The 18,720-nt window shown below is 48.1% G+C and overlaps 1 protein-coding gene across 1 annotated transcript in view; it reads right to left on the reverse strand.

Moving 5' to 3' along the window:
* Positions 1-18,720, reverse strand: part of PALLD (palladin, cytoskeletal associated protein) — a 417,875-nt gene that overhangs the window by 2,339 nt on the left and 396,816 nt on the right. The window contains exons 15-18 of the mRNA XM_007457377.1: positions 17,119-17,268; positions 8,536-8,630; positions 6,474-6,606; positions 1,870-2,077 (exon numbers count right to left, since the gene is read on the reverse strand). Of these exons, the coding sequence (XP_007457439.1) occupies positions 1,870-2,077; positions 6,474-6,606; positions 8,536-8,630; positions 17,119-17,268 (586 nt within the window). The remainder of the gene's footprint in view (positions 1-1,869; positions 2,078-6,473; positions 6,607-8,535; positions 8,631-17,118; positions 17,269-18,720) is intronic.

Raw genomic sequence — 18,720 nt, forward strand, 5'->3', positions numbered from 1 at the left:
GGAGGACGGACACCTCTGCCAGGCTGGTGACTGATGAGGGTCCCTGCCTCAGCCCACCGCTGCCATCTAGCGGCGCTGATCCCCTAGATTCCCGCCCTGCTGGCCGAGACACTCAGAGTTCTAGGTCCTGGCTTAAGAGAGACATACCACAGGCTACAAAGGGGGAAACAAGAGGAGAGGCAGCTTTAAATAGTTACCTCAACACTAGGAACGTACAATCTGTACACTACAAGTTCCAATTTGTATTTCTTTGAAGAAAGCTATGAAAACAACGACTATGACCCAGTCTGGACGAATGAGAACTGTTTGTTAGTAACACTCTCAGTGCTCCCTTGGATCTGCGGTGGGAACAGTCTCAGAGGAAGAGCAAGTCTTAGCGACCATCATCCTAGCTGCCAACAATGAGGCTGAGGGTGCGGTCTTCTGCACTCCCTCCTGTGACAAATAATAGCAAAGCAAAGGTGAGCGTTCTACCTGAAAAACCTAAGACCCTCTATGACCTTGAATTATGTAGAGGGTTAATTTTTGTTGGACCTTTTGTGGTCACTTGACCTGGGCTACTCTGGGAAGAGACCTCACTCGGTGCTCTTCCTGGGTCCCAGTTTTCAAAAGAGCATAAATGTGTAAGACGGGGCTTTAGGTCGCAGCGACCCTCCACAGTAGGTATCACAGCTACCTCTGGAGCTTGGCTAGGCAGGCTCGTGGGGACGCAGAGCTTCACAGGATTTCGTCCTTGTGCCACGACTTAGTCCTTCAACTCTGAGCATCGTGGCACCCCTTTTCCGTTTGGGGACACTCAGCTGCAGAGACGGACCTGCCAGAGGCCACAGCCAGAAAACGAGAGCTGGGCTGGGGGCCGAGCCCCGACTTCCTCCACAAGTGCCGACGGGGGGCACCTTGGGCCTGGGGACGGGTATGGTCAGCGGGGGGACCCGAACAGTTGAGTTCTGAGGAGGGAGAGCTGGAGGAAGGCGTGAAACTGAAGCGGGTCTGACACACAGGCTGAATGAACGCTGCCCATGTTTTTGTGTGAACACATCTGGGTGTTGTCACGAGAATCCCTAGCCCGGACTGTAGCCGGGCCGCCCGCTGCGTCCTCGCTGCTGCTGTCTCCCCAGGGAGCTCGAAGGCTCCCCGCACCAGAGGGGCACTGCAGCCTGGCCCCTGGGAAAGTCACTTCATCTCTCCTAATTCCCATTGGCTGACTGCCTCATGGGGCTGCCGTGAGGACCAAGTGAGTGCTTTGCATGCAGTGATGAGAAATAAATGCTCCGTTCTGCTGCTTTTTCCAGATGAGCACAGAGAACAGGCTCTCTATTCATGCTCAGCTCCTAAGGACACTAAACCTTTCCATAAACTCATTTCCCATACCTAAGGGCAAAACTTTATTCTGGTAGGTAAATTTCGTAAAGATATATAGTCAATTAAAAAGCAAACCTGAGTTCAATCTGTCTATGACATTGCGGGTAGATCACAGTGTTTCAAAATTTTGAATTCTGAAATCACTGCACATGACTTCAAAAGCTAGGTCTAGGTGGAGAACTTGCTGCATGAGCACATTCTCCTACATCGTCTGGTTCCTGGAGGCCGGGCTGCTGCTGCCTTTCCCGTGTGACACTGGGGGCCCAGGAGATGGCGAATGGCCCAGAAAAACTGCTCAAACCCTCTTCCTCTGGCTGCCAGGCTGACGGGGGAAGGGAAGAAAAATAACCATGGCTACAGCAAAGAAAAAGTGATGTTTCTGACTTGCCAGGTCTTAACACGTTGATGATAATGGTCTGTTTTTTTCAGCGGTTTGATGTACTTTCCACATGGGTTAGTTTGTTTCTACATCTGACGCTCACCCTGGGAGAGGTTCCCGGGACCTACCTGCGACCACGAGCTCCAGGCTGAAGGAGTTGTGTCCAGCCCGGTTGGTGGCCACGCACGTGTAGACACCGGCGTCCCGGGCTGTGACGGGCTCGATGATCAGAGAGTGCACCCCGTTCTCTCGCACCAGCATCTTGTGGGTGCTGTCCTGGCGGATGGGCTTGCCGTCCAGCAGCCAGCTGAGATCGGGGGTTGGCAGCCCACTGACCTAAACCGGGAAGAAATGCGAATGAATTCCTCTGCTACGCAACCAGAGCAAAGTCACGAACACCTAAGACACCAGCACAGACTCCTCCTTTGGGACAACATGAGGCTCTTAGCATCAGGTCACGTTTCTTACTTACTTATTTATTTATTTTTGGCTGCGTTGGGTCTTTGTTGCGGTGCGCGGGCTTCTCAGTGCGATGGCTTCTCTTGTTGTGGAGCACGGGCTCTAGGTGCATGGGCTTCAGTAGTTGTGGCACGTGGGCTCAGTAGTTATGGCTCGTGGGCTCTAGAGCACAGGCTCAGTAGTTGTGGTGCACGGGCTTAGTTGCTCCGTGGCATGTGGGATCTTCCCGGACCAGGGCTCGAACCCGTGTCCCCTGCATTGGTGGGTGGATTCTTAACCACTGCACCACCACCAGGGAAGCCCACGTTTCTCTTTTGCTTAAAATCTTTGAATACCCTCTCGGCACACACGGGCTCACTTCTAAACATTTCTTATAGAGCAACCCAGAGAAAAGTGAGATGGGGACTAAAAACATTCGCCATCGTCTTTCCTCACCCAGGTTATAAAGATGCTGAGGGTGATGTCAGCCCAGGGCTCTGAGCCCTTTGGAAAAAAGATGTCCAACCATGACAAGGACTCACACTCAGCTCGCATGGTTCACGACAAAGCCTCTCATCAAGGCTGCTGTAGCTGCGGAGACATTAGTTAATGCAGCCATTAGACACAGGGCTGTTATTATTTTATAATCCTTGAAAGTAAGTAATAGGAGCAGGAGCCATACGAAATTACCCAGAAAGCCATCTCAACAAATTAGCCTCACAATGGAAACGTTAAAAAAAACAAACAAACCGCTCTCCAGGCCATGACAGTCGTGCTGACCAGAGATCAGACAAAAGCACGTTTAATGGCTAATAGCATGGTGTGCAGTGAGGGGAGGGGTGGCCACCGTCTGTCAGCTCTTTACTCTAGGGCCCTGCATTCTGAACGGGAAGAAAAGCACCAGTAAGGAAGGCCCTTCCACCCCTACCCCAAATGTACCAGTGGGAAATCACATACGGAAAGATGTCAGTGGGACTGTAAACCAATTCTTTTGAGAATCAGCTCTGCCAAAAGCAGCCAGAGAACTCACAGATTCCACTCCTGCCCTGTGACGCTCATGTATACTGCCCCCAGGATGCCTCACCCCCCAACAAACACACAGCAAAGGCCTAGGGATTTACAGAAAACAGTTAAATCACCAGCTAAAAGTGGGCCAGGCTCTGCAGCCTCCCATCCGTCCACCTGCCGCCCCGGCGCTCCACGCCCACTCTACCTGTCGGGCCAGCACAGGTACGGAGGAAGGGGGTGGGCTTTCCCACCCGGGCTGCACACCTGGCCCTCCTGGCCGGTCAGGTACCGGCGAGGCCGCAGCAGGTTTAGGAGGGAGACGCCGCATGCACTCTGGGCCCACCTGGGCCAGAGCTGCGCGGCCGGGCAGAGGGGAAGGCCGAGTCCTCTCCCTCTGAGGCCAGCAAGGCGAGCCTGACCTCAGGAACTGGGTCACTGTAAGCGGGCCCCAGTCTGGACAGGTGGGCGGCTCTGGCTTCCGTGGGAATGGGGGAAGCAGAGCTGTTTACTCCCGGAGGCCGAGAGCCGGCCGGGGCAGTCAGTGTCCGGGGAGCGAGTCGGGGGCCCAGCAGCTGCCTTAGTGACCGGCCTGTTCCCATGACTCTTTTTGCCCTCTTAAAGCGTAACTACACTGGAAAAGCTTTTCCACGTCTGTCCAGGTCTGATCATAACAGTAAAATCAACAGATTACCTTCTGTTTCCAATATTCTTTTAAAGGCAGGCATTTCAAGGACAGCTGTGTCACTCGCAGAAAAACAAAGTGCTATGATTTCTTTCTTAAATGTGATCAAAAGTAGAGCCGATAGTATTGTGAATCTCCATGTAGCCATCACCTAGATTCACTCTCTTTTGTAATTTTTCATATTTTAAAAATAGACCCCAAACTTGATACTTTATCAAGTATCATTCTAAAAGAACAGATTTTTCTTACGTAGTCACAGTTCCCTTTTTATACATAAAATTAAAATTAATAGTAATCCCCTGGTATCATCTAATTTTCTAAAAGAAAATTTCTCCTGTGGACTCAAATGTCATTTTATGGGTGGTCTGTATGAATTCTCAGTTACAGACCCCAAATAAATACACACAGATAAATATATACACACTGTATATATATAAACTCAATCTGTATACTTATACTGTAAAAAGAATTATGTTGCAAACAATGCAGCTGACAAGGGATTAATCTCCAAAATGTACAAACAGCTCATGTGGTTCAATAACAAAAAAAAAAAACAAAAAACAAACATCAAACAACAACCCAATCAAAAAATGGGCCAAAGCCCTAAACAGACATTTCTCCAAAGGAGACATACACAGGCACATGAAAAGATGCTCAACACTGCTGATTGATTATTTGATTATTAGAGAAATGCACATCAAAACTACAGTGAGGTATCACCTCACACCAGTCAGAATGGCCATCATCAAAAAACCTACAAACAATATATGGTGGAGAGGGGGTGGAGAAAAGGGAACCCTCCTGCGCTGTTGGTGGGAATGTAAACTGATACAGCCACTATGGAGAACAGTATGGAGGTTCCTTAAAAAACTACAAATAGAATTACCATACGACCAGCAATCCCACTACTGGGCATATACCCTGAGAAAACCATAATTCAAAAAGAGTCATGTACCAAAATGTTCATTGCAGCTCTATTTACAATAGCCAGGACATGGAAGCAACCTATGTGTCCAGCAACAGATGAATGGATAAAGAAGATGTGGCACACATATACAATGGAATATTACTCAGCCACAAAAAGAAATGAAACTGAGTTATATGTAGTGAGGTGGATGGACTAGAGTCTGGCATACAGAGTGAAGTAAGTCAGAAAGAGAAAGACCATATGTGGAATCTAAAAATTGATACAAATGAACTAATTTACAAAACACACTCACAGACTTAGAGAATGAACTTATGGTTACCAGGGGGGAAGGGCGGGGGCAGGGAGGGATGAATTGGGAGACTGGGATACACACTACTATATACGAAACAGATAACCAACAAGGACCTACCGTACTGAGCACAGGGAATTCTGCTCAACATTCTGTAATAACCTAAATGGGAAAAGAACTTGGAAAAAGGATACACGCATATGCATAACTGAATCACTTTGCTGTACACCTGAAACTAACATAACTATAGTTCAATATAAAATAAAAATTAAAAAAATTACGCTGGAGGGACTTCCCTGGTGATGCGGTAGTTAAGAACCCACCTGCCAATGCAGGGGACACCGGTTTGATCCCTAGTCTGGGAAGATCTCACATCACACGGAGCAACTAAGCCCGTGCGCCACAACTACTGAGCCTGCACTCTAGAGCCCACGAGCCACAACTACTGAGCCCACGTACCACAACTACTGAGCCCGCACGCCTAGGGCCTGTGCTCCAAAATGAGAAGCCACCGCAATGAGAAGCCCATGCACGGCAACGAAAACCCAACGCGGCCAAAAAATAAATTTATATTGAAAAATTATGCTGGAAAGTATTTTATACATTTTAATACATTTCTACAAGCTTTTTATACATTTCTACAAGCCCAGAGTTAACCCTCTAAGTGCCTTACATCTTGTGTTCTGAAATTCCAGGGACAACCAGCAGAGGGAGCCCAAATTACTTTTTAAAAAGCGTATTCATATTTCAGAGCTAAAATTTAAACTTAAGGTCAATAAATAATGGGGCAAAACCACAAAACAATCAGAAAATTTCAGACCAGTGATTCCTACACATTTTTGACCTCGAGGTCCTCTGGGAAGCTGATGGCAGGTGTACCACATACAACCTCCTGTGTAATTTCAGGCCCACACACCTGATGAGACCTGCTCACCCCAGGACCTGGTTAAGAAGCCCTATTGTAAAGCGACAGAATGACGGTGCTGCTTGGATGTCTCTTAGAAACAGGAAATGGGAGGCCTGAGAGAGTAGGTGTGTGGATACAAAATTTGTATGAAAACAGTGAATATAAGTAAGATCAGGACAGACAACAGATCCAACACAGTCATTACTTCAACAAAAAGGGTGACTTGGAGGGATAAAACCTCCCAGTTCACTTTCTGGAGTATGGTATACAGGGTTCTAGGTAAAGGACATATTCAACAAAAACTTAAAAATCAAGGAAAAGAATGATTTGAAATGTATATAAATATTTAGTATGTTCCACTCATTTTCTCTCCTCTTCTGCTAGAAAACATTTTAAAGATGTATACTTTACATAATTTCCCCAAAAGGAACTAAAGGGAAGCGGTAGTGCAGGGAGAAGGGAGGCACCCAAGCCCCTCACCTTACAGTCCATCCTGCAGAGCCTGCCCTCCTGGACCGTCAGGTCCCCGGGAGCCTGCAGGAAGTGCGGTCGGAAGAATCGCTCCTGAATCGGTTCACCTTCGTCGCCACTGTCCCTGGATCTCGAACGAGACCTTCGGACAAGAGAGAAAACCAACAGATGGAAAGAAGGATGGGGGAGGGGAGGGAGAACGCCACAAAGATAGACAATATAGACAGACAGATGGAAAGAAAGATGGGGGGCAGAGAGGGAGGGAGAACGCCACACAGATACACACAGAGGGAAAGAAAGATGGGGGAGGGGAGGGAGAATGCCACAAATATAGTTAAATAGATGGAAAGAAAGATGGGGGCAGAGAAAGAGGGAGGGAGAATGCCACATAGATGATAGGTAATATAGACAGACAGACAGACAGTAGGTATTGTCAGGTTCCTAGTTACCTCTTCTCCATAATACACGGGGCAATAATATAATTTCCTCACCTGCTTACCTAGCTCCTAATCCCAGGGGTTCATACCATAAAAAAAGTCAGTAAAACAAAATCTTGTTTCATTTGGAAGTTTATTACACATTTAATAATCTGCTAATTGCAGACTTCAAATAATCTGCTACCCTAACCCTTACAGCTAGCATAAATCATGAAAGGGGAAAATGGGGAACTAACAGTAACCTATTTTTTCCTAAATAAATATTTTTAAAGCTGTATGAGAAGCAGCAGCAGCTGTTGCTCATTTATTACCAAATATTTTTCAACAGAAATCAGTACAGCTTCCACTGTGATTGTAAACTTGCAGGAAATTAAAAGTTCTTATTATTTAAAAAGAATGAATAGCCTTCTAATAAAAATTTCTTTTCATATTAACCAGGAAAACAAATCACATTTTAGGCAGGTTTTCTTCTGTATCCGTTAACCATATGCCTAAGGCAGTAATTTTTCTTCTTTTTTTTTTGCTTTAACATAAAATTGTGCACATCTCCCAGATTTTGTGCATCTTTCTTGGTTTTGAGTATGCTGCCAGAGCCACCTTTTAAGAGCAGTATGATTTAAAGTGACTGGCAGGGAAGACTTAGGAGTGAGGTGTTGAAACTAACCCTGCCGGAGATCATTGGAAGGTAAGTTAAGAAACACTTCAGTAGCAAAAGTAGGAGCAAAGCAAATGAAAACTTAGTATAATACGCTAGTAATCACCAGCCTTCACCCATCAGGTCTCATTTACGAGCACAAGGCCCTTTCAGGAGTCAGTGGCCCACAAACGGCTGAAATGCACGGAAGGCCCCGAGTGAAGCCGGAGAGAACGGACCTGCTGCAGCTGTGCTGTGCTCACGGGCGCGGGGGCAGGTGATGCTGTGCGCCAAGTCCCGCCCCAAGAAGCCTGCATCAAACCTGCGAGTGCTGAGGCCGGAGCTGCCTCCCAAACGGCGGCCCAAGCCCGCGCGGGGCATGGGCCCGCCCGCTGCTTCTTGCCGTGTCCTGCTCCTCCGGTGGCCTCACTGGCGTGTCCTCCCCTGTGCTGGGCCCAGGGGCCGGATGGCGCAGCCACCGGCCCCATCTGTAGCCACGTGTGTCACTGAGAACAACAGCCCCGCTGCCCATCCTCACGTGCACTCACTCGGGGCCACGGGGCAAGGAAAGCGTCCAAAGTACGGCAAGTCTGACCTACGAGGCTAGGGTCTGAGACAAGCTTGTGACCTAAGCGACCAGACAAGGAACCTTCGCACACGAGCCGATCTTAGGAAACCCAGGGGGCAGCCCACGTGATGCTGGTGAGAAAAGCGTGGCTAGAGCCTGGGTGCCACCGACCAGCGTGTCCGTGGTGACATGGTGGTGACATGGCTGCCACCCGCCCACACGCGGCACGTGTCTGAAGGCGCCAGACCCAGCCGGTACGTCCTCCACCCCGCCCCCCGCTAGAAAGGAGCCACACGCTGCCACGCTTCCTGCTGTGTCCCCATCCTGTCCCCCAAGTACGTTCTCTCCTGTGGTGTCCCCGAGATGCTGGCAGCGCTGGGTTACAGTGACAGTAAAAGAGCAGCAGTGCCCGGGAAGGGACGCGAGAGATACCTTCTGCCGTGAGGCTGGCCGGCGGGCGAGCGGGGGCTGCGGCCTCTCTGGTTCACGGCCTGCACCATCAGCCGTCCCGTGCAGCTGACGCGGCCCTGCGGGGACAGAGAGGGGACCGACGGTTAGCGGCCGGCGCCCCCGCACCGCCACGGCTGCCCTGGTCTCCACAGGGCGCTCTTCCCTGCAGACCAGCACGCCGCACCAGCGCGACCCCAGCCTGTCTCTGAAACACGCCCCCCGGGACGTCTCGTGATGATGCCACTTTCAAGGCTACATACCTACTGCGTGGAGCTAACTCTGAAATCAAACCAGATCACTTCAGTTCTCTTTTTAGTTATTAAATGTTCGTGGTATCCCTTCCCAAAACCGCACATTGAAAGGGCGGCCGGCATGAAAAAATAAGCTTTACATAACAAGCATGCCTCGGGCGACAAGGAGCATGACGACTATGGGACACCTTGTCCCCATAAAGTGAGAATATTTGAGCTTTTAAAACCAGAAGCAGTTAATGCCTGAACCCATGAGGGTCATATGATAAGGACCTATTCTAATGAAAAGCTGTATTTTATAATCTTTAAAAAAAAAATTTTATTTGAAGTACAAAGTCTACAGCCACCCCACCCTGAACACACCTGCTCTTGTCTGACGTATATATAGTTCACTTAACAATATTGTATTAGTTTCAGGTGTAAAACGCAGTGAGTCAGTAGTTTTATAGATTATACCCGATATAAAGTTATGATAACATCTGGCTACACGCACTGTCTTCTCCCTCCAATTTGTCAACTGGAAATCGGCTAAGTGCTGTCCTGGGACACACAGCAACACGTAGGGGGGCCGGGAGACAGGAATCAATGGCCCTGTCACTTCGCCTTCTGGTCTGGACTCATCTCTCCCTACGTCCAGCAGAGCAGCAAAGCACATGGTCTCCCCCGCTCGCTCCTCGCAGGGCCCCAGAGGACGAGCAGGACACCTAAACCCTGACGATGACCGAGAGGGAGTACGCAGGGCGGGAACACGAGACGCAGACTGATTTTTCACCCTCATCCTTGGTGAGTTCTATAGCTCCAGGCTGAAGGGAGCGCTTAGAGTCAAAGTAAAGGTGACCCCTGACCCCCACTGTCACTGCAGGTGGCCAAATACGTGACCAAAGCAGAGGGGTTCTGTGGGTCCTGAACCGCCTTCTGAGTGCCCCCCTTGAGAGGACGCTGGCGGGGACACGGAGGGGGACCCCAGGGCAGGATGCAGGGAGGGGCCCTCGGGGTCTCCCCAGAGCCTGGACCTCTTCAGGCCATAGTCACCAGGAAACGCAAAGACACGGGACCGGTGCGGACGCGAGGGTCAGGAAGGACCCAGGAGCTGTTGTAAACACACAAACTCGAGCGGTCTTGTACCGCGGGACACGCACCTTCCTCCACTGAGGCCACGAACGCTGCCTTTCCCGAAAATTCCCAAGTATAATGAAGTATATAGCTTTATGAGGGGAGCTGTTTCCAACTGAGATCAACTGTGTCTGGAGTTCAGGCCGCACGGCATGAACTCTCTCTCATGCTGATCTTACAAACACCTGGGACTCCCTCAAGCAGCTTGAAATCTGCACATCAATTCCATCGAACCCCTCCCGGTCTGTACTTGCTACAGGAAATCCAGATATAACTTGCTTAGAAGAGCCCGTTATAAATCACACAACTGACGTATCATCACGGCTGGGACACAGAAGACCCATGATTCTTTCTGGAGCTTGAGGACAAGGAATTGTATGTTTTGTTTCACACAAATAGCTTCCATTGTACTGATGATACGGTTTCCTTATACTGATGATACGGTTTCCTTACTATCTGCTTTGCTGCTTCAGCAAATAATTTTAATTTGGAGAGATTAAAAGAGTTTGGGTGGATTCTTCTTTGTGGTATAAAACCCAGAGGATCCACCAAGGAAGTTAATATTAACTAATGATTTATGTAGTTAGATAAAGATAAAAATTAAATTCACCCTTTAACCTTGAATTTGGGGAAGCAGATAATGGTGCTAAAAAAAAAAAAAATTCCTCTAACCTGGATTTGAGTTTTGACTTTTTCCCTAAAGCTTTGGGCAAATCCTAAATTTGTTCCAAGCCTACATTTCTTCTTTTGTAAAAGGTGGGGCACTATACCTCACAAGGGTGCTGCAAAGATTAAATGATATAATCCATGATGATCTTGTTAGTAGTAAACGTACTTGATGTCATCATCACTGCTAACTCCGCCGCCACCGCTGCTGGTACGGTGTTTCTCTGCGTCTGTGACATCAGGTGTGCACATTAAGGTGATTTTTATGGGGCCAGCAGCTTGTCTGACCCCAGTGAAATTTTCCAAGTACACGTAATTTGCTCGCGGTATGCTCTTACCTTGTTTGGTTCCTTCAGAGGCCTCTTTTAACCAGTGCCCCCCGGCCCCTCAGGGCTTTCAGTGCTGGGATGAGCCCCAGATGCCTGCCCTTGGCTCCTCTGCCCTGGGTTTGTAACCAGCTCTGTCCCTTACAGTGGAAAGATGAGGCAGGCGACATACTCCCAGGTGAGGGTCCTCACCTGCGGAACAGGACCCTGCTGGCCATCCTGCAGGGAGGGGCTCTTAGGATGATTCAACGAGTTAACAGGGGTCAAGTACTTGGTGGTGTGTCTGGCACATGCTAAACGCTCAAAATGTTAAATTCTTATAGCACTGGATACAGATGTAACTATAATAACCACCAGATGGATAAGAACTGTTTTGTTCAGCACCATGTTTTTCATATGAATGGAGTTTCCTTCCTTCCACCCACCCTCCCTTCCTTCTTTCCTTTTCCTTCTCGTCTTTCCTCTCTCTCTCTCTCTCTCTCTCTCGCTCGCTCTCTTTTTGGTATTAGGATGCAGTTTACTCCAGAGGAAAAGCCAAGTACTCCAAGTGTAGGAGGGACACTGTGGAGAGCAGACCAACCTTTCCCCACCTCACGCTGGTGCCTGCAGGGTGCCACGCACACAGGTGCCTCCCAGGTGTCTGACGGCTGCGTCCGAGGCCCAGGAGGAAAAGGGTCCTGCCCAGCCCTAAGCACTGTCTGTGCCTGGGATGCACTTCGTCTCCTTTCCCCGCTCCCAAACGCACGGTGAACAGGCTGGCATGCTGCTCCGTAAAGAGTACACGTCTCTAGCACGCTTTCAAGATTTTTACTGCGATTGCGTAGAACCCTACAAATACTGCCCCAGAATCTTCCTTAACTTCCCAAACTTAAGAAAATGGCATATGTTGTCATTTATCACCTTTTAATTCCCACACCATCCTCCACTTTGGAACAGAAAGGGGAAAGGGCCTGGAATTCAGGAGGCAGACCTGTGAGTTTGATAATATACTGATACTGGCAAAATATATTACTAATAACAAGTGAACAGGACTACTTAGAAAGCAACCAAAGTAGCGAGTGGTATAATTCTGACATTTTCAGTCCAGAACCCAGGGAAGCATTTTTGAAAAGATGCCTCCAATGTGCACGATAGGAAGCTCAGATTTTTAAGTTTGAATGCTTTCTGAGGAAGGTCATCCAAAATGAGCATTCGGTGATTTTAATCCTACAAATGTGCCAGTTAACCCAGTAAAACTGCTGTCATTGCAGGCTCAGGGGCACATTAACGCTGTCTGTTCGCTTTCAACTGTCTCGTTTCTTTTTGCTTTATCATTAACACATTAAGGAATAATGGTAGTGAATGTCTGAAGGGAAGCTTGGAAGGTGCCAGAAAACCTTATAACGTTGAAACACACACAACCAACAAACCAGCCTTTTAAATTTAACTCAGCTGCTCACTGCTTTTTTATTCCAGACAAGTCCTCAGTGTTTAAAGCTATAGCGCGAATCACGCGTTTGAATTCTTAAGGTGGTTTCTCTGTTAACCATCCAGCTTGTAATGCATATCTGAGGCCTCCTGTGAGGCCAGTGATTTATGTGCTACGGACAAAACATCTGCATTTCCCGGTTTATGAAATCTAACTTGCGGCCCGCAGGTCTCAGGAAAGCCTGCCGCTTGCACACACAATGCAACTGGAGGACGCAGCAAACGGTGCACGACAGCCACTCCAAACCAGAGAGCAGGACAGGGGAACCTAGCAACGCAGCAAAACAAAGTCAAACATTTGTGTTTCGATTCCGCCATGTCTTCAGGATGGGATCAGAGTCGGACGTCGGCGGAGCCTGTGGCCCTTGGTTCGGCAGCCGCCTGCTGTAACGCGGCACAGTTCCTTATGGTCCCACTCAACTGTGCGACTGTCTCCCGGGAGCTGCCGGGCTGAGGATGCTCCACGGCCAGTGCTCGCCCAGAGCAGTGTGCTCTGTCCCAGGTGGAAACTGCACGCCATCAACAACGTCAAACGTGTTCCTTATTCCCTGAAGACTGACCCAGGTGGAAAGTTATTCTATAAACTAACCTGCTGACCGTGTTTTCCTCTTTCCTTGCTTCTCACCCCTTCTGTTGGCTCTCGGGAATTATCTTCCGCTGCTCTGGAGAGCTCGGCCGTCCGTGTTTCATTACCGAACTCATTTTTCCATCAACCTTTTCCTCTTTCACAACGTGGAGATCACGGTGTACCCAGAAAAGAGTGGAGTTGTCTCCCTCCCAAACCCAAATCCTTCCATAACGTGGAAAAAAATGAAGGTATCAAAGGGCGTCAAGGAAGCAGGGAGCCCAGGTCAGCGGACCCCACGCTATGCTTCTGGGACTAACGTATCTTGAAAAACTTAGCTTTTACTTTTTTTTTTTTTTTGCGGTATGTGGGCCTCTCACTGTTGTGGCCTCTCCCATTGTGGAGCACAGGCTCCGGACGAGCAGGCTCAGCGGCCATGGCTCACGGGCCCAGCCGCTCCACGGCATGTGGGATCTTCCCAGACCGGGGCACGAACCCGTATCCCCTGCATCGGCAGGCGGACTCCCAACCACTGCGCCACCAGGGAAGCCCCAGCTTTTACTTTTGAGATTTATTTTCAGTGCCTATTTACATCATGCTTCTTTTAAACCGTGTTTTCATTCACAAATTACAAGAATGGCGAAGTCCTTTACTATATACCATAGTAGCTGCTTCTGAAGTTGAGACTATGGAGCGTGAAGCGTTTCTGTCACCGTGTTCCTACAGCAACAAGCGACAACCTGCAGCACGGAGCAGGTAAAGCAACAGGGCGTGGCTCGTCAGGGCTGAAATGCCACTTTGTTTTCCTAAGCGGGTAGGAAGTTCACTCCAGTTTCTCCGTGATGACTCACAGAACCCACATCTGGCAGGTGTGGACACACCTGCTACTGAAGAGCCGGCCAGAGGAGGAGTCTCACCCCTGCGCGGACATCAAGCAGGCGACTCACTCACAAACTTGCAAGAGCGACTGCCAAGTACCGTAAACACCAAAACTCACAACCGGGTCAGGCTGAGGCCCAACGTCCACGCTTAGCATGTCCTCAGAGTCCCCTCAGGAGCCTCGCCTCAGACGCCTGCCTCTCGGTCATTTCGGCCGGAAAGGAGACGCTTAGTTACGAGAACGCACCCCGTTTATGAGGATCCTCCGGGGCCCGACCTCGAGAGCCAGCGGCATTCTGGCATCAGGACCTGCCCCGCCCCGGGGCCTCGAGGGCTCTGGGGCCCAGGGCGGCCACGCCGCTGCCTGCTTGACTCCCAGGCAGGACGGGCGAGTGTGCCAGAGGAGCTGGGCTTCTGGTGAGCTGAGGTAAACGGCCACTCCTCAGTTCTCTGTCTCGCCTCCGGCCTCCGAGAGGTAAAGGGTGAAGAAGCAGACAGGGCGAGCCATGGGGGCGGGGCCGGGGCCCCGGCACGAGGGCGCCCGCCGTCGGGGGTCTCCTCCCGGCCGCGGCGCGGCTCCCGCCAGCCCAGCTGTGCACGTGGGCCCTGCAGCTGAGCCCTCCTCCCAGGGCCCCGGCTGCGCAGTCGCAAGCGAGCCGCCCCTGCTGGGAACGCCTCTCCCAGGGTGGAGGCCGGAAGTGCCTGTGCCAGCACCACGCTGGGGAGAGATTCCAGCCCATGGCGCTGAGGGAGGGACACAGCCGGGCTCCACGGCCCCTGCCAGCTCAGGGTGCTGCTCCGAGAAGGGGGACTAGTGTCCTCGAACTTGAACAGTGGCAACAACCCGCGCTTACCGGAAGCCCGTCACATGCCAGGTAAACCGAGCGCTTTGCACGCATCGTTTAAATGCGTATTACTTCTCTCACTTCATGGATGAGGAAGCGGGCGCAGAGGTTCAGGACTTGCTAAAGGCCACGCGGCCAGAACCCAACTCAGACCTGCCCGGTGCCAGGTGCTGGCTCTTCGCCCCGAACTGCACCCCCGGCTCTTCCCAATTGCCCCTTCGTTGTGTCACTTCCGTCTTCTGACTTTGCCCCCCCTCCTTTTCCATGTTGACACGGGCATCTTCAGCCCTCCTTCACCTGGTTGGTCAGGGGTTTAATAACCACGCAGAGACCGCCACCCTGGAACCCAGCCGCCTGCCCGCTGCCACCTGCCTGGTCCTTCCCCCGTTAGAACTTCCCCACGTGGAAAGCTACGTCACCTGAAGAGACGAGAAGCAGACTCAAAACTGCAGTGTGACACTGACCTTCTCTTGTTCTATCTATAAAACTGCTCACTCCAATAACAGTTCAAAACATTCACTAGGAAAAACACCTTGAAGTGGACAGCGGGACCCCAGGAATGGTGAGCACGTAAGGAACACGGTGAATTTTCTAGCTCCGTAACCCACCCTAGCCTTTCTAGGGCACAAGAGAAACAAAGAACCCAGGGCCAAGAAAAATTCTGGATTTTGTTGAGCACGCCACTACTTTTTAAAGAGGCAGAAAAGTGAAAATCGAAATTGGTTAATAGAGTTGTAGCAGTAACATCAAAGATCAAAGATCACAGACCACCATAACAAATGTAATAATAATTAACAAGTTTGAAATATAACAAGAATTACCAAATGTAACACAGACATGTAAAGTGAGCAAATGCTGTTAGAAAAACAGCAGTGATAGACTTACTCAACAGAGGGTTGCCACAAAACTTCAATTTGTAAGAAACGCAATATCTACAAAGTGCAATAAAGATGCAATTAAAAAAAAAAGTAGTCAAGGAAACACACTAAAAATATAATTAAAAAAAAAAGTTCCACTTTCGTTCCCTCAAATACAAACAACATGAACACAAATAAGCATTAAAATGTAACTTATTAGTAAATGTTGTGATTTTGACTATTTTTCAAAGTGATGGTCATGTGTTCGTTGATTGAAAAGTTAGAACCTCAAGAAGGCGTTAACTTGGAAACTTTCTTGTCAGTGCAGAGTCGGCTGTCCTGGATCACAGCCTGATTTGTGGGCAATTTCAGTTTCACTCTTACCATCACTGCAGAAATGTATCTTTACATGACAATGTAACTTGAGGACAGGATAACACTGTACAAACTTTCAGAAGTCTGTAGGCTTTGCTAAAATTATGTGTATCATTTTCTTCATTTTCTAACACTTAATATTTCCTTCAAAAGAAATAATGAAATAGGGAATGATATAAATAGATCAGAGATTTTTTAAAAAGATAACTTCTGGGCAATCTTCATCAGTTACATAATAAAACTGTTAACTTTAGCTTTCTTTTTTAAAAAAGAGTGTTTTTTACCAAACTGGGAAAAGAATTTGAAAAAGAATACATATATATATATATATATGTGTAAGTGAATCACTTTGCTGTACAACTGAAACTAACACAACATTGTAAATCAACTATAGTCTAACATAAAATAAAAATTTTTTTAAAAAGTGCGTTATTTACATGATTTCTGCAGACTTCATAAAATACCCACTCAGATGTTGAGCTTGTAAGGCACAAAATCACTTCTTACATATTTCTGTGTACCCAGTATAGCACCTAAAATATACAAGATATTCAATAAAAAAGAATTTGCAGGCTTGAATTGGGAACATGGTACCCAGTCGCTGTCTGTTAAATTCTAAGTAGTCAACCGATTTTTTGACCCTAAATCTAAGGGCAACTACAAAACATCTGGGTGTAAACAAACAAAAATCCTGAATGCTGTATGTATGTTCTATCGAAATTATAATTTGTCCACACTTACACATTACTTCGGTTCCACTGAATCAGGTGTGCGCGTATTTCTTCTAAATATTTTCCTTTCTGAGTTTTCCTACCACAGCTTATCCATGCCCCTCACTCTCCTTTCTCCTGAGAACATAACCCTACCTGCAATCACATGGTTTATGCATTTGTTTACTGGCTTATCTTCTGTCTCGGGACCTCAGCCCCGGAAGCACTGCAGCTCCATCACCCAAATGACAGGTGTACATATCAGGCTCTCAATAATATTTATGGAAAGAATGCACATCTGCACCGGAATTATTCATGTAGACAAACATCTCACGGAATTGATAAATATTAAGAAAGACTGTTTCTATCCTGGGAAAACATGCTGGATGGAGAATTGGGAACACAGTTTCAAGTCAAAGAAGCATGACTCCCCGTTAGCCAAGCAGCAGCTCCTCTGCCCGGGAAACCCCACCACCCTGAGCACAGGCCCGAGGCCACCGCGCATCCCCACCTGAGGGCTCGAAGCCATGATCGTGTAATTCCCGTCATCGTCCAGGGTGGAGGCCGCGGTATGCAGAGAGCAGGTCCCGTCAGGGTCGCTCCGGATGCTGTAGTGATCGTTCTTGGGAGAGATCTGCTTCCCATCTTTAAACCAGTAGGTCTGAGGGGGAAGGCAGAGATGAAGGTGAGGCCCTGTGAGCGGAGGGGCACGGGCCGCCCTGAGCTCCTGAGTTAAAGCGTGAGGCAGGACGTCAGGGCAGGACCTTGGCTTCTGAGGGAAAAGGATAGGCGGCAAGCAAGTTGAATTCTATTTCAGTTTTAGAAATTACATAGCCGCTTTTTATTTTTAAGGAGACGTCTATAAGCAGGCATTTACATTCATCCACTATTTACATGGAGGACAGTGATGGTTTCGGAGCTGGCACCCAGTTTGCTTTTTGCTTCTATCTCAAGTGTCCCGAATGAAAATGTATTACTGGTAAAGGTAAAAAGGTTACTGTAGACAACAAAACCAGAACCTAAACCCCAGTGATTCCTTGGCATCATGTCAAACAGAACAGGGTGTGAGGAGCTGGGGCAGGTGAGGGGGGTGATGGGGGAACCCTATCACTTTAATTCCCAGCCGAGGGGCACAGGACGGAGGGTTACAGTTCCTCAGCTCCACTACGTTAAAGAAAACACAGTAGTATTGAAATGTATAATAATTTTCAAATAATATTTTAACTTGGGGTGGTGGAAAATTAAATGTGAGAAACAGAGTAAAAATCTTGACTAAATAAGAAAATTCTAAGTATGGTTGAATGAGCTCTTCTATGGGTCGTCCTTCCCTCCCTCACCTTTAAGCAAGATCCTGGGTCCGTGGGTCTCTCATGGTTTGGTTATTAGTTCTGACCTGATCATGAACTGCAGAGCTGAAGACGGGCCACAGTTTGGGTCATTGAGCCGGCGGCCCTAACACAGCCAGGATGTTGCACTGGTCCCTCCACACTTGCCATTGGGAGGGAAATACATCCTCCCTTTTCAAACCATAGCAGGTTCTTTGTGGTCACTTTTGTTCCTTGCAACCAAAAGCATTCCTGATTCCCAACAGAAGAAACTTAGTTCAGAGCTTGCAGTTTTAAAATGAAATTCTTCCTGCATGTAAATCAATATGTGAGTTGAGACCACAGCTGGCCTTCCAATTCTACTCCCTGTCAAAGCCTCTGAATCTGAAAAATCTTTCTTGAAACTTCCACGTCTAAGACAGGGAAAGGCTAAAAATAGATGGCAGGAAATAAGTGCAAGAACAATCAGGATCTGACCGCTGTAGCTTTTCCTACCCTTAGTTTTCAGTCAGTTCGTTTATAGGAACTATATTATTAATCTCCAGAACCTAAAAGTTCACCATCAAATAGACTAATAACTTTCAGTTCTAAAAGTTAAGTTACATAAGGCATGATACTACAAAGTTGTAATTATCATGCTCTTAGTGGTTGGATTATTTCCAATGGAACAAAGAAGCTGTGATTAGTACATAATTTCTCCCTTTTGCATTCTTGCCTCTATGTCAGTTCTTTAGAATTATTTTTCTCCTTTTTTTTTTTTTTTTTTTTTTTTTTTTTTTTTTGGGTTT

This window comes from Lipotes vexillifer, unplaced genomic scaffold, assembly GCF_000442215.2.
Source record: "Lipotes vexillifer unplaced genomic scaffold, Lipotes_vexillifer_v1.1 scaffold668, whole genome shotgun sequence".
Taxonomy (NCBI): Eukaryota; Metazoa; Chordata; class Mammalia; order Artiodactyla; family Lipotidae; genus Lipotes; species Lipotes vexillifer.